The sequence below is a fragment of the Neolamprologus brichardi genome, chromosome 12 (genome assembly GCF_056152115.1).
Source record: "Neolamprologus brichardi isolate AB-2024 chromosome 12, ASM5615211v1, whole genome shotgun sequence".
Classification (NCBI taxonomy): domain Eukaryota; kingdom Metazoa; phylum Chordata; class Actinopteri; order Cichliformes; family Cichlidae; genus Neolamprologus; species Neolamprologus brichardi.
Genome location: NC_142115.1, coordinates 34,490,697 through 34,515,735, shown reverse-complemented (window position 1 = coordinate 34,515,735; position 25,039 = coordinate 34,490,697). Strand labels below are relative to the sequence as shown.

At 41.3% G+C, this 25,039-nt stretch overlaps 1 protein-coding gene across 4 annotated transcripts in view; it reads left to right on the top strand.

Annotated features, from left to right (window-relative positions):
- fras1 (Fraser extracellular matrix complex subunit 1) overlaps nucleotides 1-25,039 on the top strand; it is a 337,242-nt gene that overhangs the window by 268,744 nt on the left and 43,459 nt on the right. For 3 of the 4 annotated variants that reach the window (XM_087849465.1, XM_087849467.1, XM_087849464.1), the window contains 8 exons: nucleotides 1,248-1,410; nucleotides 5,626-5,758; nucleotides 12,142-12,332; nucleotides 14,794-14,950; nucleotides 18,160-18,423; nucleotides 18,996-19,184; nucleotides 21,739-21,858; nucleotides 22,974-23,153. In XM_087849465.1, the coding sequence (XP_087705591.1) occupies nucleotides 1,248-1,410; nucleotides 5,626-5,758; nucleotides 12,142-12,332; nucleotides 14,794-14,950; nucleotides 18,160-18,423; nucleotides 18,996-19,184; nucleotides 21,739-21,858; nucleotides 22,974-23,153 (1,397 nt within the window). The remainder of the gene's footprint in view (nucleotides 1-1,247; nucleotides 1,411-5,625; nucleotides 5,759-12,141; nucleotides 12,333-14,793; nucleotides 14,951-18,159; nucleotides 18,424-18,995; nucleotides 19,185-21,738; nucleotides 21,859-22,973; nucleotides 23,154-25,039) is intronic. The other variant, XM_087849466.1, reaches the window with a different exon arrangement.

The following is a 25,039-nucleotide window of genomic DNA, read 5'->3' as shown; positions in this document are numbered from 1 at the left end:
GAAGAATACTGAGTTGCATCCCAAGAACACCATACCTACTGTGAAGCATGGGGGTGGAAACATCATGCTATGGGGCTGTTTTTCTGCCAAGGGGACAGGACGACTGATCCGTGTTAAGGACAGAATGAATGGGGCCAAGTATCGTGAGATTTTGAGCCAAAACCTCCTTCCATCAGTGAGAACTTTGAAGATGAAACGAGGCTGGGTCTTCCAACATGACAATGATCCAAAACACACCGCCCGGGCAACAAAGGAGTGGCTCCGTAAGAAGCATTTGAAAGTCCTGGAGTCGCCTAGCCAGTCTCCAGACCTCAACCCCATAGAAAATCTGTGGCGGGAGTTGAAAGTCCGTGTTGCTCGGCGACAGCCCCAAAACATCACTGCTCTTGAGAAGATCTGCATGGAGGAATGGGCCAAAATACCAGCTACTGTGTGTGCAAACCTGGTAAAGACCTATAGTAAACGTTTGACCTCTGTTATTGCCAACAAAGGTTATGTTACAAAGTATTGAGTTGTATTTTTGTTATTGACCAAATACTTATTTTCCACCCTGATTTACGAATAAATTCTTTACAAATCCTACCATGTGAATTCATGGATTTTTTTTTCACATTCTGTCTCTCACAGTTGAAGTGTACCTCTGGTGCAAATTACTGACCTCTGTCATCATTTTAAGTGGGGGAACTTGCACAATCGGTGGCTGACTAAATACTTTTTTGCCCCACTGTATATAAGTTTTTGGGTTTTTTTTTTTTTTAGATTTATGGCCTAATCTTTATTCCTGTCCTCATCTATGAGGTGGAGCTGTGTATTGTGACCAAATGGCTGCAGTTTCAGATACAGGCAGTGGAAATGATCTTCCTCTAAAGGGCGTCTGGGCTCAGCCTTGGGGCAGTAGGATGGGGAGATTAGTAATTCAAGAAGAGCTCAGAGTTGCAGTGCTGCTACTCCACAATAAAAGGAGCAAGTTGAATTCAGCACCTGACCAGGATGCCTCCTTGAAGCCTCCTACTTGAGGCTCAGAAGAGAGATTTTGTCTCTTGGCTTGTCTGGAAACGCCTCAGTGTCCTCCAGAAGAACTAGAGGCGAAGGCTTTTTGCCTCATTAGTAAATCTGGCCATGTGTCTCTCAGCTAAAGGCTAGAGAGCAGGAAGTTGGTGCATCTGTGCAACCCAGACCTGGATAAGAAAATGGAAGGATAAATGAAGAAAATAGAAACTGTGATTAAAACAGGTTTCCATCTGCAGGTACATCACTTCAATAGAGACGGGAAGTCAGCCAGTGACTGATATCTTCCACTTTGTTGTTTATGATGGAGACAACAATCGCCTTGACAACCAGATATGCACCATCACCATCACCTCCGCACCAAGACAGCCGCCACTGGTCACTGTCCGCAGCAGCATCAAGGTACGCACACGCTATGTCCTGCATACAAATGTGCAAGTAAGAATCTTACACACTTAACCCTTTAAAACCGGTCAGAGCAGCACGCTCTGTTTTGCTAACTATTTTTAAATCCCGGTAGCACTGCAACCACGTAAGCTAGCGCAATAATTGTTTTTGCATATGAAACCGGAGGAGTTGTACTTACATCTTATGCCATCAGCTTGTCCTCGGTCACAGTTTCCTTCCACATATAGCTTTGCAAAAACTGCATAAAAAGCTCTTGCAGCAACAAAAACATAATATTCCAGAAACATGCTTTGCCGATCCGATCAGCTGTTTGTAACACTTCCTACGTTGGAATAGACGTCAGCGCGAACTTTTGCATATCCGCCATGACCTGCCCGAAACCGGAAGTGACGTATTTTCGCAGAAATGTAGTTTTTTCTACCATATAGCCTCATGAGCCTATACTGGTGTTTTTAAAAGTTATCTTTGACTTTATGACTTTCTGTGTGGTTTCTGGGATGCTTAGGACTCATATTGCACTGCTGGAAATAGTTTATTTTGATGCATATGCTGTTTTTTTTTGCAAATTTGCATTATAATATTTATTTTCGTTTTTCCTGCAGGATATAAAAATTGGTGTATTTCAAAAATATAAAAATAAAACTATGAAGACACTCAAAATAAATTTCCTGCGGTGGGAAACTATTTTGTGCAACTTTTTATTATAGTATTTACAGTTTTGAGGGATAAGCCTCTTAAATTTCTCTAACTAGAAATATACAGTGGGGCAAAAAAGTATTTAGTCAGCCACCGATTGTGCAAGTTCCCCCACTTAAAATGATGACAGAGGTCAGTAATTTGCACCAGAGGTACACTTCAACTGTGAGAGACAGAATGTGAAAAAAAAATCCATGAATTCACATGGTAGGATTTGTAAAGAATTTATTCGTAAATCAGGGTGGAAAATAAGTATTTGGTCACCTCAAACAAGGAAAATCCCTGGCTCTCACAGACCTGTAATGTCTTCTGTAAGAAGCTTTTCTGTCCCCCACTCGTTACCTGTATGAATGGCACCTGTTTGACCTCATCATCTGTATAAAAGACACCTGTCCACAGCCTCAACCAGTCAGACTCCAAACTCCGCCATGGCCAAGACCAAAGAGCTTTCGAAGGACACCAGGAAAAGAATTGTAGACCTGCACCAGACTGGGAAGAGTGAATCTACAATAGGCAAGCAGCTTGGTGTGAAAAAATCAACTGTGGGAGCAATCATCAGAAAATGGAAGACATACAAGACCGCTGATAATCTCCCTCGATCTGGGGCTCCACGCAAGATCTCATCCCGTGGGGTCAAAATGATCATGAGAACGGTGAGCAAAGATCCCAGAACCACACGGGGGGACCTGGTGAATGACCTGCAGAGAGCTGGGACCAAAGTAACAAAGGTCACCATCAGTAACACACTACAACGGCAGGGAATCAAATCCCGCAGTGCCAGACGTGTTCCGCTGCTGAAGCCAGTGCATGTCCAGGCCCGTCTGAAGTTTGCCAGAGAGCACATGGATGATACAGCAGAGGATTGGGAGAATGTCATGTGGTCAGATGAAACCAAAGTAGAACTTTTTGGTATAAACTCAACTCGTCGTGTTTGGAGGAAGAAGAATACTGAGTTGCATCCCAAGAACACCATACCTACTGTGAAGCATGGGGGTGGAAACATCATGCTATGGGGCTGTTTTTCTGCCAAGGGGACAGGACGACTGATCCGTGTTAAGGACAGAATGAATGGGGCCAAGTATCGTGAGATTTTGAGCCAAAACCTCCTTCCATCAGTGAGAACTTTGAAGATGAAACGAGGCTGGGTCTTCCAACATGACAATGATCCAAAACACACCGCCCGGGCAACAAAGGAGTGGCTCCGTAAGAAGCATTTGAAAGTCCTGGAGTGGCCTAGCCAGTCTCCAGACCTCAACCCCATAGAAAATCTGTGGCGGGAGTTGAAAGTCCGTGTTGCTCGGCGACAGCCCCAAAACATCACTGCTCTTGAGAAGATCTGCATGGAGGAATGGGCCAAAATACCAGCTACTGTGTGTGCAAACCTGGTAAAGACCTATAGTAAACGTTTGACCTCTGTTATTGCCAACAAAGGTTATGTTACAAAGTATTGAGTTGTATTTTTGTTATTGACCAAATACTTATTTTCCACCCTGATTTACGAATAAATTCTTTACAAATCCTACCATGTGAATTCATGGATTTTTTTTTCACATTCTGTCTCTCACAGTTGAAGTGTACCTCTGGTGCAAATTACTGACCTCTGTCATCATTTTAAGTGGGGGAACTTGCACAATCGGTGGCTGACTAAATACTTTTTTGCCCCACTGTATGTTTAAAAAAACAAAAACGATTTTCAATTTTTTTGTAGTTTATTGCACTTTTTTGCAATTTATGTAATTACTATGCACTTAATGCAGACATATTGTTAAAATCTGGGCTATAATGGTTGTATTGATGTATAGCAACTTGAAATGCTCCCAAAAATGGCTCTACAGCATGTAAAAATATAATATAAGCTCTGGCGGACTTGGTTCTATGGTAGGTCTTAAAGGGTTAACGGAGGTGCGCACAGCAGGCAGCTGAAACAATATTTACCTTTAGTCAGAAGAATATCTAGTATTAAGTTAAGTTAAGCATCAAATCATATTTAATGTACCTGTTTTATATTTGAGACAAAAGAAGCGAGGGAATCCTGTCACATGATCTCCATCAGATCGCTTGAGGGCTCCAAATTGAAAGTATAATAATGTTTGAGTATTGTCCTCTGTGAGTGGGAATAACAGATACGTACTCCTCTACTTCTGCTTGCTTTGTTCTGTCCTGCTGAGCTAACTGGACATTCAAGTCCACAAATTACAGGCTCATGGATCAGGGTAAAGGTATGCACTGTCACTGTCCAGGGGCTAATACAAATGCAGCAGAACATGGCATCAGCATGCTTTTATATTTAACACATTCTCCCCTGTGTATGTGTGTGGACATTTGTCAGTCTCATTGTGTTACACTAAAGAAATGTGCACTTCCTGTCTTTCACTGCAAGATAACAATACGATAAGAGAAAGAGCTTTGCCGCATCTGCAGGCTGTACCTGCGATATGATGTCCCTCCACAAATTCCACCGTTCATCAAGGATACGAAGTCAAATCTCGCCCCAAGAAATGTCTCGTTCTTGGATCTATTTATTTCGTGGCTGTGTGGGGAGAAATTTTCTGGGTCAGCCAATACATCTCAAAGTGGGACCTCTTCTGTGGGTTCACAGCTTGTCTTGTTTCTGGGTAAATTAAAAGAATACAATAAAGGCAGAAAAGAGAAAAAGCCTCACGGAGCACTAAATAATTTAACATCTACTGTGTACTCATCCTTCAAGGGTCTTGTAAAGATTTGAATTTCCAGTTATTGTGAGTTTTTAATCATGTTCAAATGTAGAAAGGGGATATGTTTTTCTGGAGTTGAGATTCTCATTTTTTTATGAGCCCACTCTGAGTTTTCTCAGAGCTTTAAATATATAATATGATTAAAATATTAAACAGACTATATTGTAGTGAACTATACTTTAGACCAGTGGTCCCCAACCTTTTTTGCGCCACGGACCAGTTTACACCCGACAATATTTTCACGGACCGGCCTTTAAGGTGTCGCGGATAAATACAACAAAATAAAACTAGTACTGATATCGAAAAAAAGAAGATTTATTTATAACACACGTGAAAAGACCCAGGAAAACAGAGTTAACGATCAAAACGATAACAAAATAACGCTGAAAAACCGATAAAAACCCTGAAAACCACACATTTCACACCTGAGCCTCAACTCTCGCGGCCCAGTACCAAACGACTCACGGACCGGGGCTTGGGGACCGCTGCTTTAGACTCAAGTGAGAAAACTAGATAAGATAAGATAAGACTTTATTGATCCCACAACGGGGAAATTTTTGCGTCACCTCAGCTCAGGTACAGATATATGACAGAAATACAAAAATACAAATAAGTACAATCAATGAAAAAAAGTATGATAATACACTATATACAATGGTAGCATACACAGTATGTGATTATGGATATAGTTGGAAATATGGAAGACATAAACTATATAGCTTGGAAGGTCATGGAAGGTCCATTATGCATGAGGATCTCCCAATTAAATAATTTATTTTTGCTTATTATCCATGTCTAGGTCGAGGAAGGCGGTCGTGTGCAGCTGTCTACCAATGACATCACAGTGTCACATGTGGACACGCCCCCGAAGGACCTGCTGATTTGGCTCGTCAGCCCTCCTAAATATGGTTTTCTTGAGAACACCAGGAGAGGTGAGAAGTGTGACGGTATGCAGATATTTTGGAGTGTGGTCACTGTTGCAGGAAGCTGAATTGACTTTGGCTCATGATGTGACAAACTGCAACTGTTACTCTGAATAATTTTCAAATTTCAATTTGCGTCACATTCCTGTGCACACAATGCCGGGTGAACTCCCCGCGGTACCAGTGCCATCTGTCTCGGCTTGATTGTGCTGTGGATTAGAGCCGCCAGATAGCCAGGTACAGATGGGGCAATTGTTGAAGTTTCACAATGTTGAGGCTCACTCAACTACTGCTGCTCTTTCTTCTGCTCCCGAGAGGAAGCGCTTGGAAAAATGAAAAAGGTGACAAGAGTTGAAGAGGAACTGATTCCCTCTGGGGAAACTGTAACGTTGCAAGTGCAGAAGCTGAAACAACATGAAATGAAATAGATATAAACACAGTAGGAAGAAAAGTCATATTGAGAATGAATAATGAAAATGGTATATCTTGCTGTAATTGTAATTTTGGTCTATATATAAAAATAGACAGAGCGGTGACGTCAGCCACTGGATTGTGAAGCCTTGTTTTTAGTATTTTGGCTGTTACCATCTTGTTTTTGGCTTTCTTCTTTTTTCAGCCAGAAGAAATCATGCTTGTATGCAAATGTGACATTATGAGCCCACATTAGCAAGAACAGGTTGTAATCAAAGCTGGGCGTAGCTTAGGGAAAAGTGGATCGTATGCTTTCTTCTCTTTCTGATGGCCAAGGTGACTTCTCTGGTTGCAAAGACAATTATGGGTGTAAGGAAGTTGGCTGCTTTAATCCAAACTCTCAGTAAACATTTTCCTGATGAGCATATGGTCTCAGTCTCTAGTTTTAGAATGTTTATTTTATAAAATATGGTTCCGATTAGTGTCCAAAAAGATGATACAGCAGGGTGGGATTGTGATTTAAAAGTTATTATACGATCTGACCTACACGCCTCAGTCACACAGGCTTCGAGACAGATTGGCAACCCCCTGGCAATATCTGGTCACTAGGGAGAAATGTGTATTTCCTGAGCAATCAGTCTTACTGCTTCAACCAACATGTTTCAAAAGGTAGAACTTTAGTGTTGAAGGGGAATATTCTGTGTTTCTAAAGCCTTAACAAGCACATCCTCAGACTATTTGGGTCCAAGCAGAGCCTTTAAATAAAAGATGATCTATTGGTTTGGGACATATTTTAAAGCTTCAGCATTTAGGTTATTATTTAAATTATTAAAGTTCAATTATAGCTGACACTATCAACCCTGCTCATCATGCCCACGTGCAGCACGGTGGTTAGCACTGTTGCCTCACAGCAAGAAGGTCCTGAGTTCAATTCCACCATCTTTCTTTGTGGAGTTTGCATGTTCTCCTCGTGTTTGTGTGGGTTCTCCCCGGGTACTCCAGCTTCCTCCCACAGGATAGGTTAATTGGAAACTCTAAATTGCCCATGTCTTTGTCTATGTGTTAGTCCTGCGACAGACTGGCGACCTGTCCAGGGTGTACCCCGCCTCTCGCCCCAAGACAGCTGGGATAGTCTCCAGCCCCCCTGTGACCCTGAAAAGGATAAGTGGATGGGAATGGACTATCAACCTTGGTTAGAGAGCTGCATCCATGTACTGTGTGACACAGTTGCTGTAACAGACTCAATGAAATCATCTGGAGTTGCATGATGTGCATCATTCAGGATATCGACTGCATGCAAAACCGGCAGTAAATGACCTGAATACTGCAATGCATTTAGAAAACATGGATTTACTCCATGGGATACGCAGAATAAGGCAGATCCAAGAAGAAACCTTTGACCTTTAGAAGTTCAGCTCGCTGTAAAAATAAGATCTCATTAAAACCAGTAAATCGTATCACATTGTTGGTCGGATTTTAGCAGTTAAGAGCAGAAAATCATCATACTGATCTGCATATGTAAAGAAACTGTTTATTTTTAATGGGTGTGCAGCCATAGTTGTAATAATAATAAGATAATTGGGGCGATCGTGGCTCAAGAGTTGGGAGTTTGCCTTGTAATTGGAAGGTTGCCGGTTCGAGCCCCGGCTTGGATAGTCTCGAACGTTGTGTCCTTGGGCAAGACACTTCACCTACCACCTACTGGTGGTGGTCAGAGGGCCCGGTGGCGCCAGTGTCCGGCAGCCTCGCCTCTGTCAGTGCGCCCCAGGGCGGCTGTGGCTACAATGTAGCTGCCATCATCTGTGTGTGTGAATGGGTGGATGACTGGATATGTAAAGCGCTTTGGGGACTAGTAAGACGCTATACAAATACAGACCATTTACCATTTATTTATTCACCATAATTGGCCTTCTCTATTATACATTGTCTGCAGACATAATGAAGGATAAATGTGTAGGGTCAGATATTTATAGTGTCTGTAGCTGTAGATAACCAGCTGGCGCCAATCTTTTCTCTCCGTGTCCCGGCGGCCCGTCCTTGATGGCAGCTGGAGTCGTTGGTATTCAGCAGCATCAGCGGTGCCGGGTGATGGGATTTCTGCTGTCACCGGGGCACAGGGGAGGCCAGTCAGTGTCACCGTCAGTGTGCTGGCAACAAAACCAACATGCACAGGTTTTTTTAATGTTGATATGCAGATGCACCATCACACCAAAGACACTGACTCGCATGCCGATATTGTGCATTTGCATGAATCCAGCAATTCAAAACATGCACATGGAAAAAACAAAAATCTCACACATAGGCAGTGTTTATGCATGAAATGGCTTTTCCCTTAACAAAATACATAATAGTTTGGTGATTAGCACACGTACTGCAATGCAGTATAGACATTTTCCAATTTGAATTTAAATAATTACTTTAATATAAAGCTGACATGGAAGGAATACGGCCAATGTCATTTTGGTCCCTGAGGTCCTAGAAGAAAACGAAACAACTCCCAGCCCATCTTTGTCACTCCACATCTGTTTACATGCCGCTTTGTCTCCTTGTGTTCGTCTTTCTCTGTAGATGTCAGGAGAGGAAATGGAAAGAGACAAAAGCGACTCCCTTCCTGGTTCTGTCGGTGGTTTCTTCCTTTATTTTTTCCCACCATCACCAGTTGCTGTTCGTAGCAGATTTTCTGATTGTTGGCCTTTTCTGTCTAAAATAATGGTACAGCTGGTTTGGGAATGCCTCAGTGTTCCAGCCCCAGTTGCTCCCCCTGTGTAAGACTCAGATAAGTGGCAGAAAATGGATGGATGGATTATTCTGATTACTCACTCCCGTGATTATTTAAACTCCTTAGATCAGCGGTCCCCAACCCCCGGGCCACAGACCGGTACCGGGCCGAGAGTGTTGAGGCTCGGGTGTGAAATTTGTGGTTTTCAATGTTTTTATCGTCTCCTGTGTCTTATTTTGAAAGAAATATTTACCACCATGGTTACCGTAGCAACCAGAGAGCATTAAGGGCAGAGAGGAGGACGTTACTCTTAATGTTGTCAGCGCATTTCAGGAGGACGCTGCTAATAAAGTTACACAATTACACAGTGAAATCGCGTTTATTATCATATTTACAAAATACATAGTTTTTGTCTTGGTCGTGTCGTTTTATTTTGTTGTATTTATCTGCGACACCTTAATGGCCGGTCCGTGAAGATATTGTCTGACATTAAATCGTGGTGCAAAAAAGCTTGGGGACCGCTGCCTTAGATACTGTAAGGAGAAATTTTGAAGGCTAAAAAAAAATTAAGTTGCTATAAAAGTACCAAACCTGCAGTTCCTCTTGGTGCCACTTGAGGCTGGCTCCAAAAGTGAACCAGTCTCCACTGACTCATGTTGTGCTATCCAACTTCATAGAGGAAATAAGTCTACAGCCTGGAAAAGAGAGCAGTGTTAGTACCTATAGATGGTTTGACCCATTTTCTTATTTTCATCATCCAACAAGAGTAAATGCCCCACATCATCTGGGATGGATCATAACCGTGCTTTTATGAGTCCAGCATTAAAAGAGAAGTAGGGATTGTCATGAACTGGCTGTGTGGAGGCAGATGAGGACCCAAACACAAAACTCACGGAGACAGGAACTGAACTCAAAATCACTGCTTTATTGCAGACCTTAACACGAAACAGAACTAAACTGGGAATACTAACAGAAGACCGAGGGAACACAGAAAGCCACACAGGTTTGGGGAGGAGACATTGACGACGCGACCCTGAACTGAGGGAGACATGGACATAAATACACAGAGGGTTAACGAGGGAAGTGGGAGCACACGGGGAGCACAGCTGACACAGATTATCGTAACGAGACAGGGCAGGAGTGAACACAACATGACGCATACTGACGAGAGACTGTCAAAGTAAAACAGGAAGTACACAGAGGTTCAGACAGGAGGAGAGAGCACAGACATAACGGGCTGGGGAAAACATTAAATGAAACACAAGGAGGGGAAACGAGGGCTCACAGGTACACAGAGGGGCACACAAGGGGTAATCAAATAAGGAACATCTTTAACAGAACCTAGGAACCACGGCATAAGGAACAAAATACAAAAATACAAGAAAACTAAGAATGCTGGGCCAACATGGCCCAGGACCATGACAGGGATGGAATATAATAATTCAGATCCCATTAGTGTAGAATCATCTGTAACTATAATTAATCCTAAAATAAAATTCATGAAATTTAATAAAAAACAATTCTGGGATTAATATTCCAGCCTGCTAACTCTCTGCATCACGTTCCTGAACAACTGGATCTGTTTTCGACCCACATTCCTTTTCAGAGCCTTGTTCAGTCAGCGATGCACAGAGATGTCAGTGGCGTGATTGCAGGAGTGGTGCTGTGAATCTGAGATCAGCAGATGCCACGTGTGTGAACAGAACAACCAAAAAAAATGATTCTGGAAAAATTGTAATTCCCCGGAGGCTTCAGGTGATTTCCTGTTTTGATTACACTTCTGTGAGGGTTCCCGCTCAGATAAGAGACTCCCGATGCTCACCGTAAAACAGGCAGATGAGGCGATGTGATGTGATGCGATTTACTGTTGGGCCTGATTTACACGCATACACTAAAGTAAATACAAGTACACACACACCAGCTATTCCCTCCAGAGCCCTGACTCAGCTCAGTGCGGAGTCATCCGTCTTCTGCGAGAAAGACACTCATACTTTCTCTCAAACTTCAGAGATTTCAAGGTTGATGTTAAGTATTCAAGGCGACTCTCCTTCAACCTGAGGACAGCCAGGTCGTGTCATCACAGCCAAAGTGTGCTTTTCTGGAGAATTGTAAAGACCGTCCATGCATCTAAACTACCAGACAGTTCCGGCTGAAGTCAAATGAAAAGCCTGATGGGACGGAGAAGACAAATATTGCTGTCATTGCAGCTGTCAGAGGATATAAGTGATGGCCTGCTAACTGGTCACCTGAGAGGTTTATGAGTTCTTTGTTGCAGTATAATAAATGTTCCAGTGTGGAAAGGGCTTTTTTCAGTGTGTAGCCACAACCGGACGACAGGACAAATCATAATTTTTACACTAAAAGAAAGAAGATTGATTTAATGAATAAAATTCTTTTGTGCACTTTGAATTTGAATCAGAATCAGAAAGACTTTATTGATCTCCAAGGGGCAATTAACATACAACGGAGCAGCATAACGTTGAAGATAAGAACAATAAGAACAGACAATAAGAGTGAGATAATAAATACACAGAATATACAGTTTAAAATGACACAGTTTAAAATTAAAGTGACTGAGAGGTGACAACACACGTTCTCACTCCCAAAGCGTAACATTTGACGCTAGGTGACAAATATCAACATATTACGTTTTCGGCTACCCACCACGTTCCTAAATGACGACCTCAGAAAAATTAGGAAATATGAGAACCGTCTGGACTGAATCTACACATGTTCGCTCTTTTTCTTCAAATCGCTTACAAACACGCTATTTAACGTCATTAAAGTCCTGGTTAGGGCTAGGGATAAGGTTATAGTTAGGGCTAGGGATAAGGTTAGGTTTAGGGCTGGAATACAGGGCTGGAACATCTATTCCCGCGGGAGCGTCATTGCACTGGATTTCAGCCATAACCCGCCGCGTACCATAAGAACGCCGAAGGTCTCCTTTCGCGTTCCTGAGGAACGCCGCGGGACGTGACAAAACGTCGGCATGTTACGCCTCGGGAGTGAGAACAGGCTGGAGGTGAATAAATAACTGTAAGTGACTAGGAGTGAATAAAGTGTCGGTAGTATAAAAAGAGAATCAGAATACTTTATTAATCCTGAAGGAAATTTATGTTTCTGGTGCAGGAAATGGTTTATCTGCTGGAGTTAAAAAGCAGAGTGGCTTTGGGGACAAAGGCGGCTCTCCTGCATCTCCTGAATGCAGTGCTCTTTGTTTTCTAAATTGCATCTCTTCCTCTGTCTCTCTCTCGTCAATCAGGAAGCTCTGTTGGCGGCTCACACGTCGTCACCCCTGACGTGCCTTTCTCTGTGGAGGACCTTACATCTGGCCATATCTCTTACGTCCAGGAGAGCCAGCTTAAACCTCAAACCAAGCAGGACATCTTCAGCGTCTACATCAGCGACGGGCTCAGTCAGACGGAAGCTTTCAGTGTGGAAATTGACATCCAGGTAAGGAAAAACTAAAAAGCTACCACTACTAAATCTTGTAGTACTATCATTATAAGTGACATTTATTAATGTATAATTAAGAATGTATTTCAAAATAAAGGAAGTTTGTTTTTCTTTGATTTTGTTTCAACTCTCTTGATTTTTGAAGGTGTTTGTGTTAAATATACCGTCGCACTTTCCTTCATTTCTATGACAGAAGTAACCACAGTGACACAACGCCTTGGTTTGAGAAGCCCCATTTTGCCGTCTCAAGGCATTTTGTTTATGTTATTTTTAGCCAAATGTGATGAAGAAGAGGGAGGACAGTTATCAGTTAGCTAGGTTAGCACAGAAATGGTTTTATTTCTTAGCAAAATTTATTTCTAACCACAGACGTTGCTGCTTAAATAAATAAAAAACTAACTATATCCTCATTGCGTCCGTGGGAATTAACAGGGTAAGTCATAGTCAAGTGCTGGTAATCAAATGCACTCAGTTAATTGATCATCAGCAAGTGTGAGCGCCTCTATAATGGTGGATATTTTGACAGTTTGCTGGTCTGTACGTGTGTTTAGGAGGAAAGACATCAGTTTATGAATCCAGGAAGAGTTTTAAGGCCATTCCCAAACGTTTCACAAGTAAACAATTGTCGGAGTGGATATTCCAACAAATTCACCCATATGCTCAGAGAAATTACAAAAAACTGAGAGCTCAATCTTACACTACACAGTTAGTATGTTAAATGTTTAAGTTTATGATAGTGTTAAAGTTTACACTCTCAGAAAGACTGAACATGAATGGCTTACTAGAACTGTTACCAGGAAAAAGCATTTTCTCTCTAAAAAGACCATCCTGGCATCACGGTTCAGGTTTGCAAAGTTGCATCTGGACGAACCACAAAATCCTTTGATCAGGGGAGACCAGAGCGGAGATGTTTGACTATGATGCACTGCACCACGAGTGAAAACCATTGCAGCATATGAGCACAAAGACCTCTTACCAACTGTCAGCTCAGTGGTGGACGGACGATAACTTGGGCTCGTTTTGGACCCAGAGGACCCTGGACATTGAGTCAGCCATGAATTCAATACCAAAGTATTTTAGAGTCAAATGTCAGGTCATCTGACTGCTGACAGCTAAAGTTTGGCTTAAAATGACTCGTCTAACATGTCAATAATTTCAAGCAAGCCTTTAACAGCTACTGAATGAAGCTATTGAATCGTGGTATGTGCTTAGTTTTTCACAGGACTGCATAATATTCTAGATCTGAGGTAAAGTTCACATCCTGTCTGTCAGTTTCAAACCATTGTTTTATAGGTAACACATTTTTCAGTCTTATGCCTGTAATGCTTCCTTTTGGAAACAGGTGCACTTCACCCTGTACCTCCATCAGTCCAAATCACCAAGTTTAATTAGTTTCAGTTAGATAAGTCGCCCCTGTTGATGCTTTCGTTTCTTCAAAAGAAGACGATAAAAGCTTGAAAAAGACCAAAAACACTTTTTAAAAATTGAAGCTGGTGCACACCCTGATTAAGTGGTGTCTGTGCTGATGAAAAGAGATGAAACAAGGTCTTAACAGCTCCATGCTCTATTAGTAATTTAAAAAAAAAGAGGTCTTACTCAGCTTTTCTTTTTCTTTTTTACTGCTGTCCTTGAGCAGCACAAGGCTTCCTCCAAGGAAAAACTGCTATGGCCTCAGGCTGTCCCTGTCTTTTTTTTCTCCTTCATAAACACATAAACAAACTGAGCATCCAAATCCATCACTTAAGCCTGTTTTAGATCTTGAGTTGGATTGATGGGGCTGTCGGTGAGCTGTTAAGTTTGTTGAGTGTGTGTATTTGAACACGTGACCTGTATATAATAAATCTTTCACGGTGTGTATTAATGTAGAGGTGGTAGTATACAACCCCTGGCAAAAAATATGAAATCCCCACACCAGGAGGATGCTTCTGCTTTATTACTTTGTTGGCAATAACAAACCACAGATATGTCACAAAACCGTTATATTTAACACCTGAACATTGTGGCTTTGTGAAACAAACCAAACAGAACCACATTGTAATCTGCATTTATAAGACAAAAATCTGAATATGCCAACGAGTCTGCAGTTAAGGGAAAGTCTGCAGACACACCACTTCACTGAAGGAAAACATCTCCCCAACAAGGGACCTGAAAAGATTATACATCTCTGGTAAAATATGCTGGTTATTCCTGGTCGCCTGTGTCTAAATTTTGAAGCGAATACAAGCAAAATGTTTGAGTAGACCTTGGAAGATGTCAAAGCATCAGGACAGAAACCAAAAACTGGACCACATCACAAATAAAAATAAAATCAGCAGAAACCGGAATAATCTGCCATTACTTAAAATAATTTAACAGAAACTGTTTGAGATCTGCTTTGTGAAGCTGGTGTTCTGTTGGTGAGGAACAGTGTAGTTATTCCACAAATAATAAAAGATGCCTTTATTTTATTGTCTTTCAGCAGAGTAAAGAGGACAAAGAGCCGGTGGTGTCGGTCAGCAGCATCCATATAGAGGAAAACTCTGGAGTTGTCATCACCAACTCGTCTCTCAGCGTCCTCGATCAGGACACACCAGAGAACGAGATCCTCTTCACTATTATCAGAATTCCCAGCTATGGTGAGCACAGACTGCATTGGCCTGTAAAGGCTGTTCTTCAACTGCACCTTTCATTGTTAAGTCTGTCTATCAAAATTCATTTTAAAGCAGCAGATTACTTTCAGCTCACTAAAAACTATTTCTTTCTGTCTATAAGTAATAACCTGTTATTATAAACTACTTTTAGCTGCTGCTCAGCAGTACTAACTTAGTGCATTTGTCTAGCAGTTAGCTAACAGTTTTCCTTTGCTAATTCATACTGCTAGTTAATACACTTAAAAAGCGTAGTTTTTAATTGTTAGGCAATTTAACTGAGAGGTCTCGATTTAGAAAATGTACACAATCTTCTTCATAGCCTTAGCTAGCTTTATTGCAATTATTTATCCATTATTTTCAGCTAAAAGCTTGATTTGATTGCTCACATGTAGCTAGCTGCTAACATAGCTAACAGCTGAAGTGATTTATAGCCTTAGCTAGCTTTATTGCAATTATTTATCCATTATTTTCAGCTAAAAGCTTGATTTGATTACTCACATGTAGCTAGCTGCTAGCGTAGCTAACAGCTGAAGTGATTTATAGCCTTAGCTAGCTTTATTGCAATTATTTATCCATTATTTTCAGCTAAAAGCTTGATTTGATTACTCACATGTAGCTAGCTGCTAACATAGCTAACAGCTGAAGTGATTTATAGCCTTAGCTAAAACTGAGTTCATCTATATAAACTTGACATTTTTATTGCTTTTTGCTCTCTATTATAGAGTGCTCTTGACTCACCCTTTATTTCTTCTTTTTTTTGCCATTGGCTGTTTCTTCACTCATTTTTAGTACAGTCCTATTACCTGGCTGTTTTCAGAGGACTGTATTTGTTGTTTTGTTAACACACTGATCTATAAATCATTCAAGCACTAAAAAGGCAGCCAACCCAAGGTATGAACCAGGTCTACACATAACAGAGAATTTAGCAAAGAACCAATTTTAAATTGTATCCTTACGAATCAAAAGTTTTGGTTCAAATCATCTTTGGGATGAACGGAGGAGGCGAGAGGTACAACAGTGACTGTCTACATCTGTCCAGCTCTTTAATGGTTCAGAGCTGCATTTCAGCCAGTGATGTTGGGGATTTTATCAAAATTGGTGGGATTATGAACCCAGAAAAGTGCAATTTGAACAGTCCCTTTGATCTCAGAATCAGAATACTTTATTAATCCCTGAGGAAATTATGCAATTTTACTGTTACTTAGATAAACAAACAGATGCTTTTGAGATACTTTTAGTTATTCTTCCTCTTAAAGTCCATTTGCTTATTCACCAGTTCATATGGCATCATATATGTTTTTCAAATATGAAAGCAACAGAGACGTGTGCAGTCAGTATATTGAAATATCTCACATGCTTTAGATCTGCACACACACAAAACCTAACACGGCGCTCAGGAGAGAGTTATGTTAAGAGGTACCTGGCATGTTGATAGTAAATTGTTCTGGACGTGATAGAGATGAACAGACACACACATAAACACATTACTCTTATTTCCGACACCCAGTTTAAAACAAGACAAACACAGCGGCAGCCCGCTGCAGCGCTGCATGCTGACTGCAGCCATTCCTCACATGACACAGCGACACAAACTCAAATCAACTGACCTCCAAACACTTTGTTTTTCTGACGCCCTCTCACCGTCCCAAATTGAGTTTTCTCTCCGCCTGCCACAGTCTGGTAGACCAAAAGAAATTGCTTCACGAAAAACACATTTTTTAAAGACAAGTATACGGCACTTATTCACAGCAAAAATGTCTTCGAACCCAATTTTAGCAAAGTTTACAAAGTCGTGAAAGACGGCGGAATATAAACCCTGTTTCACAGGATCTCATTTGTTCTTTACATGTTACGATTTTTATTTTAGCGCCATAATGATTGGCTGAGAAAACTTAAAGGCATTCTCTCTAACTGACTGTTTTGTATTTAAGGATTTAAGGAGCTTTGTTAATGCAAAGGTAATCTCCGACTGACACTAATGAATTCCTGGTCTTGATCACGCAAATTAGTCGTATGGATTATTCCCCCAAAGATGTTTGACACTAACTCGATGCTGTCTTCAACTATCACCCCTCCCATACTCCTCACCCACCCCAACAGACACCTGGTCTGGGACATCTCCCCCCCCTCCCCCACTCAGTTAAAGCACCATAAAGCAGCTGGTGAAACCAAGCGTGCCTCCGCCATAAAACCACCGGCGTGAACGGTTGATGGGACAGAGCGCAAGATGAGTGATTTCAGACGTGTCGATGACTCCCAGTCAGCTCGTCTTTTTAACTGGCCACCTCTCCACTATCCACACACACACACACACCCCTACAACAATCTATTTATCTTAGAGGAAGTATGAGAGACCCCTTCAAACCTAATAAAGACGCCAGGTTGCAGCAACACTCCAGCAAATGTGCACGCACTTGTAGACCTCGTGCTGTCGAAGCAGTTTAAGGCCAAGAGAAATTTCTAAATGCACATAATTTCCAGCTAGTTAGTGCCAAACAGTCTCAAACTCTATAAATTAATCTTTATGCAAATAACATGGGGATACCCCAACGATGGATTTACACTGACAAAATAAAAGATTCATTTTAAAAAAGGCAAAATATAGAAAATGCAGTGAAAATAAATACTGCAAGGCAATAGATTATAAATTGACTGCAAGCTCTGAAAATATTTGGAGAGGAAAATATTTTCATAGGTTTAATATGCAATATTTTACACAGCATTCCAACATTTTTTGGAAATTGGGGTTGTATTTTATTGAATTTTTTGGCTTTTTAAATCCTCCATATAGGATTGGTGGAAGTGTTTGATTTGTCCATCTTCTGCTTTTAAACAGTGCAGAAACGTTTCACTGCAGACGTTTAAAAAAAAAGAAGAAGAAGAGGGAATGTGTGGGAGGCAATAAATGAGGGTGTACGTCTGTGTGTCCCCTCTTCACGCTGCAGGATTTGGACTTAAATCCTATTTAAACCTGGGCTTTGATTTAAGAAGCAGGGTAATTTAGAGGAATCTAAAATGTCTCATTAGGTTCTACAAAGAGCTTTCTTGTCTTTCATGTGCTGCATGAAAAACTCAAACATCCTCCATTTGACTTAGATAATCAGAGCAATTAAAAAGATGTACTTATTCAGTTACCACTCCCCCACTTACACACACTTCACAATCTGAGCTTGGTTTATTTTTTATTCCCCTAGGCAAGCTCCGCAGGCGGCAGTTCTACTCCCAGCCACTGGAGAACGGTCGCGTCCTAACGCAGGGCTCCACCTTCACCTATCAGGATGTGGTGGATCAGCTGCTGGTTTACACGCCTGAAACTGTCAGCGGGGGAGCAGACGAGATGGCCTTCACCCTCACCGATGGCATTTACACCCACACGGGCCGCCTGGAGTTCACGATGGACGTCACGAGGAGCGAGGGACCTCGAATGACCGTCAACAGAGGACTGCAGCTTCCAGCAGGTGAGAGTCATGAAATGCAGTAATAAACGACATGTCTGCGTTTGATGAGATGTTGACTCATCTCAGGTTAAACCAGACGCCCGGGGACACCAGTCAGAATACTTTTACAATCATAAATAAACTCAGTAGTTTTTCTTTTCATGCTTATAGCTTCTTGTTTTTCTCTTCTTCCTCCTAAATCAGTTTGTTCATAGTTCCCCTGCTTAGTGAGAAACTACGTTAAAATAGTGTTGTTTTTATTAAAAAACCTCAGCTGATTAGTAATTATTCATATGAATGTATTATGATACACTGTAGTGCCCCATTTTTAATATTTTCCCCTTTTTTCTTCCTATTTTATTTGTTATGTCCAGCTTTTCGTGTGTGGGGAAATATTTGGGTTTTTGTTTTCAGCTAAAAGTTGTTGTTAAAAGACAAATTAAGGCCTTGTTAAGGTTTTTATTTCAAGAGTATTTCTCAGTCTCTTCAAGTGAGTTTAAGCAGCTCTTGTATTTTCAGTTGAAAAGAAAAAAGAATCCAATCAAATAAATGTAAAGTAAAATTTGATCACTGAGATTTCTGTACTTTTTCAGGGTCATCATCTAAGATCACAGAGCAGAATCTGAAAGGTACTGACATCGACTCAGACCACCTGAAGCTCCGGTACATCTTGACCAAAGACCCCCCAGTCGGCAAGCTGCAGCTCAACAGGAGCAGCCGAGCGGAGACAGTTTCTGTGAGAGGTCCCATTCAGAGCTTCACTCAGGAGGACGTCAACAAAGGTGCCAGCTTTAGTTTTCATTGTTGTAACTTTGCACAGATGTCCCACAGTTTTCCGTCTTTGCTTTATCATAGACTGTATATAAAAGATGGATGTCACCTCTAGGTTTGGAACGACTGCTTTAATCCTGTGTTTTTCCCAGTGACCAGCAGGAGCCAGCAGATAGTGACATGATGTCTTTTGCAGGCCAACGTGAAAGTTAGCAACATATACGGATATCGTATCAGCAAAAGAAACACGTCAGGCTACAGATGAAGTAAAACTCCTGCATTTGCTGCGATGATGTTGCCTGTTACAACAATTTCTGTAATTTAGCAATTTGTTAGCAAATTACTTAAAATATTTTATGTTGTAGAACATAAAGTAAAAGTATCAAAGCCACTGTTATAGCCCATATTTTAAGCATCTAACCAAATGTTCATCTCCTTTGTGACAAAGGTGGTTTTGACCTGTAGTTTCAAGATTGAATGAATACAACACTATAAATTATGGACCCTTTAATAGATCATAAAACGGGATATGCTTTCACACTTTCAGCTCAGGCGTCCGGGTCATGGTAGACTAAAGCCCTTGAGTCGAATGCAGCTGGACTGATAAATGTTGGTATGGTGTGCAGTGCAGTGAAGAGTGCTTGGATTTAATACACAGGAGAGAGCAAACAACCGCTCCGCATGTGCAGAGCAAATACAGGAGAGCCTGAAGTTTCAGCTCTTCAGTACAAGCCCCAGATGTGCATGTGCATGGAAAGGACAAGACAAGAGACTATTTTGAGGATATGGAGGTTCACATTTAAGACAGAGAAAGAAAGTGGTTTGAGGGAGCATTAAAGGAAGCTATCTATGTCCACTGTGAATGACCATCACTGAACAAAGGTCACGTGTAATCAGTGTTGGTCACGTTACTTGACAAAAGTAATCAGTAACTAATTATTGATTACTTGCCCCAAAAAGTAATCCCGTTACTTTACTGATTACTTATTTTCAAAAGTAATTAATTAATTAGTTACTTAGTTACTATTTAAAAACACGATTTACAACCTGAATAGGTGATAAAGCGATAGATCTTTCAGCCCAATTCTACTTTTTCTACATAATCCATCATATAAAATGTAATCAAATGAAAAAGTCTCTTTTTAAAACTTGTTTTATTAGTTTTAATCTTTTAACTTTATGCATCAAGCAAAAATTTTAATTATATGCAACATTCTCTGACTGGAAGAAATTTGTTTAACATTTAAACCTATTTTCTGCACATTCCAGCACATAAAATAAAATATTTTTTGTCTTTATCCTCAGTCTTTCAAATAGATGCAAGTAAAACACAGCAGAAAATAAATAAAATCAAAGACTCAGCGGTCCTGTTGCTCTATTTTCACCTGTATAGCAGGCGGAAGTTTGTCCTGGTGCAGGTGTGCCACAGCGGTCAGTGGAAGAATCCGCAGGTTTCTCTGTGAGTTTCCCATTACGTCGTAGCTACTCAGTGCTTGCTCGGAATTTTAGGGGTTTTTTTTCGCTGTAAAAAGAAGTTTTCTTCCCACGCACAATGGACACTAATGTTTTTGCCACTTTTTACAGAATCAAACTCAAAGTAAGGTCAGTACTTCCACGCTTTAAACGCTGCACGCTCATACTCTCTTCCGTATTCGATATATGATCCACTGTTGATCTGCACACAGCTGTTGTCACGAACGTCACACTCGCTTATGTCACTGTCATGAGACACTCTCGCAAAAAAAATCACGGTTTTAGTAACGCAGCGTGCTTACGGGAAAGTAACGGTAATCTAATTACCTTTTTTGCAATAGTAATCCCTTACTTTACTCGTTACTTGAAAAAAGTAATCCGCGTTACTTGTAACACATTACTGCCCATCTCTGCGTCTAATACAGTCTTGAGATCCCGTTCAGAGCAATTTAACCTCGACTGATACCTCAACGCATGCGTCCTTAAGTCACAAACATGTCCTGAGTGGCGTCTCGGGACCATCTTAGAGGTTAAATGCCCCATCAGCTGCTATAACAGGTCATTTTAACTTTGACTTTTCACAACCAACCATGAGGTGATGTCACAGTGGCTACAGCTAACTGTGTATGCAGTTTACTATCTTACTTAGTTTTGTTGTTGGAGGTAAGATATTGGCAGAGGGGTGGGTTGAGAAGCAAGAGGTATTTATTGATTAACTCTTAACTTGCACAGCTTGATGGCAGAGTAAAAATTGCTCCAGTTTTATTGCTGCTTTCACCCAGACATGAGCAAGAATACAAAATGCAGAAAAGGTCACAGGTGGTTTGCAGTGTACATTTATCAAAATGTAATTTTAAACCACATTTCTGCTAAATTCAGTTCACTCATTGTTTGAATTACATTCAAAAACTTAGTGATAAGACAAAATAAAAGCGTGGAAGACGCATTCAAAGCTGTCAGTGCTTTCTGGTTTCGCTCACAGTAATTTAGCTCTAAGGTCGTGTGATTCATTGGAGTTGAATTATTCCCAGCAGTTACACTTTTGCATGAAGTTAGAAGCTTTGACACCGAGTGCTTGTCTCTGTCTTGCAGGCCTGCTGCAGTACAGCCACGAGAAGGGGGAGAAAGGAGGAAGCCTGTCGTTCAAGTTCAACCTGCTCGATCCGGAGGGCAACAAACTGATCGACCAGTCCTTCTTCATCAGTGTGCTCGGTAGGGTTTCCTCCACCCTCTGCAAAGCAGGGACTGAAGTGTTCTTTCATTTGGTGGAGAAGAGAAGGCAATTACTGCAGATTTATCCCTCCGTCTCAGGCGTGGTTACTGATGTGATGCTGCATCCTGCATACGTCCTGAATACGAATTGTGTGCAGTCATGTTATTTATAACCCACTTTTACAGCTTGTTAGCTTCCGCATGTTAAATGAGCTCGTTTTGGGTTTTTAATCGACATTGTCAGAAATTTGTAAATTTCATTCGCTGCAGCGATTTTCTTCTTATCATCGCTGTAATGCAATTATTTTTGGCAATTTTTTGTCATATATAAATGACACTATTCTTTATTAGATTGTGAGAAAATAAAAAAAAGATGCATTTTTATTTTAAACTACACAGACTTATTTTGCAGTTGTGGGTAGTCAACTGCCAAAGACCCATTCTGAGCCGTGATAAACCCTGAAAACTCAGCTGCGCACATTTTTATCGTCACCGTTTCCATCTGAAAAGCTTCCTCTCGCTTCCTTCTGGGGATAAAACCAACTATTGCACTGGTTCAGCAGTTTTAATCCAGTGTCCACATGAGAAGCTACTGGATATTGAAGGATTGCCTTTCCCTCATGGTTGAGCAGCATCCCGACCCTCTCATATCTTTTGCAGCTCTCTTTTTAGCCTATTATTTTCTCACCTTTTTCACTTTTCTGTTTATTGCACCCTCTCAGATGTGACTACAGGGAAGCTCTCCTTCCATATCTCTTCCTGCCGTACTGCCCTCTGATGACTTCTTTGCCCTTCTCTCACTCTTTTCTATCCTTTTTTTTAAACTTTCAAACCTATATCACTTTTTCACACCTCCTGATATGAAACTGTCGTTCTCGGTCTATATAAATCTCAGCTTATTTCACCTCCTCTGCTATAGTCCATCCTTTGTCTCTTTTACCAGGATAAGAAACTGATTCGTAATACTTTGATTTCCTTTTGGATGAATTGTTTTCCCAAACGCTGCCAAAAGCCAGGTTTTACTGATAAATCTTAGCTTGACGGGGGACTTGAAATTTTTTTCTTCTCACTGCTCCTTTTCTTTTTATACTGACCTTATTTATTTTATCTTGCAGAGGACCATCTCCCTCCATCTGTAGTGGTAAACAAAGGCCTGGTGCTTGATGAAAACTCAGTGAAGAAGCTGACCACGCTGCAGCTGTCAGCCAGCGACCAGGACAGCGAGCCGGGCGAGCTCATCTACCGTGTCACCAAGCAGACGGGCCTGGGGCACCTCGAGCATGCTGCCAGTCCAGGTAGACCAGACCTATATGTCAGTGTTTTTAGAAGCTAATTCCACACTGTACAGAAAGTCAGGTGTGCATGCTGTTTGTGAGGCAAAGCGCAGGGAAAGGCGTGATTACATATGCACAAGGGGCTGACACAGAGGGCGCAAAAGCAAAGGTGACAGCCAAACACTAAACCAAACCAAACTTTTTCAACTGCTTGGTGAGTAGTTGGCATCCTGCATGCAAACTGCAGGTGACTATGGCAATCTGATTGCTACCAAAGCAATTACAATTATGTTTTTGGTGCAGCAGACCCTGATTTCACCTGGCAACCAACACCAACCGATGGCTTTTTCCCCAAAGTTGCCAGGGGTGTGCAGCGCTGTGGTGCATTGATCACCTCTCCGGTTTGAGCCTGTCCAAAGACTAAAGTGCCTGTTGGTGTGATGGTAGTAGAAGTATTTTTAAAAAAAAGTGATGACAGGGTGTTGCAGCACGAGAGCTGAGCCGAGGAAGCCTTCATGCATCAAATACCAAGAGAGTCAGGGGAACACCGGGGAGGATGACAATAAAAGTAAAGCAGGGAGCTGAGAACTTAATCACAAAAACCCGACTTCACTACAATAACAAAAGAAAATGGAACCAAAAACTTTCCAAAACCAAATCTCATCACAAACTCTGTAGATGGAGACTCGTTCCCTTCTGTATATGATAACTGACTCCACACACAGACGGAGCTGTAATGAAGCTTGCTCCAGTTCCTCCATCCATTATTTCTGTTCTATTCCAGCTGCCCTCTACAAAACAGACTCACTCTGTCTTTCTGCTTCTTGTGACACAAACAAACTTCAAATGACTGCAGCCTAAAAGAACTAAAATTCTCATCTTGTGATGCAATAAAGAGAAAACAAAAAAGGAATAACTGATGTGAATGTAGATTTGGAGGAAATGGAGATGCCGATGCATCCTCCGATCACAGAGAGGTGATTATTAGCTTCCGTGCTGTTGAGGATTTCAGCCCCAGCTGAACGGATCCCCACTCGAGTGCTTGCAGCATGTTAACGAGCTGGATGTTAACACTGCTCCCCGATCTTCAAGCATCAGATCACCTCTGAGCCACAGAGCAGCACCAGATAATTACTGCTAGCCGTTCAGCCAGTCTGTCACACCATGCTAACACGCACAGCTAGCCCTTGTCAGCATACGAGGAATGTCAAGGTAACAGCACAAAGAGATGAATGCTCCCCTTCAGCTCCCGCTCTCAAAGCCAATGTTTTCAAGGGGCTTATTAAATGACCGAGGTTATAACACACCTCTCCAGCTGAGTGTTTGCCAAAAGGCACCTGTCTCGCAAAATGCTGAAGACAGTAACCTGCCTCACCTCCTCAAATGATTTTTGCAGCTTTGTTTTAGACACTAGTTTGAGGCGTAGCTCAAGCTTCCTAATAAATGACAGAAGTAGACACAGCTTTTGTTGTTTGATCCTAAAGTTTAAAATTCTGATAAAGTGTGTAGCCCTTTTTCTGCCACATTAAAGAAGGAAAGACTTCAGTCAGATCCATTGGCCAGGTTAACTTTAGTCAGGTGATGGTGTCTTCCTTTTGCCTCATGTTGCTCATTAGAGTACAAATATTCACCTTCCACAGCTGATGGGTGAACTGCTTCCTTAATAACTTAGAAACTAGAAACTATATTAAACAACACAACACATCATTGTTGGTCAAGTTACTTTTAAAAAAGTAATTAGTTACTAATTACTAGAGGTGGGAATCACCATACAACTCACGATACCATATTATGACAATACTTAACACACGATACGATATTATTGCAATTTTTTAAAATATTTTGCGATATTCAGATTCTGTACATAAAGGTAAACTTTATCAATATTCATTTTCTCTAATATCAAA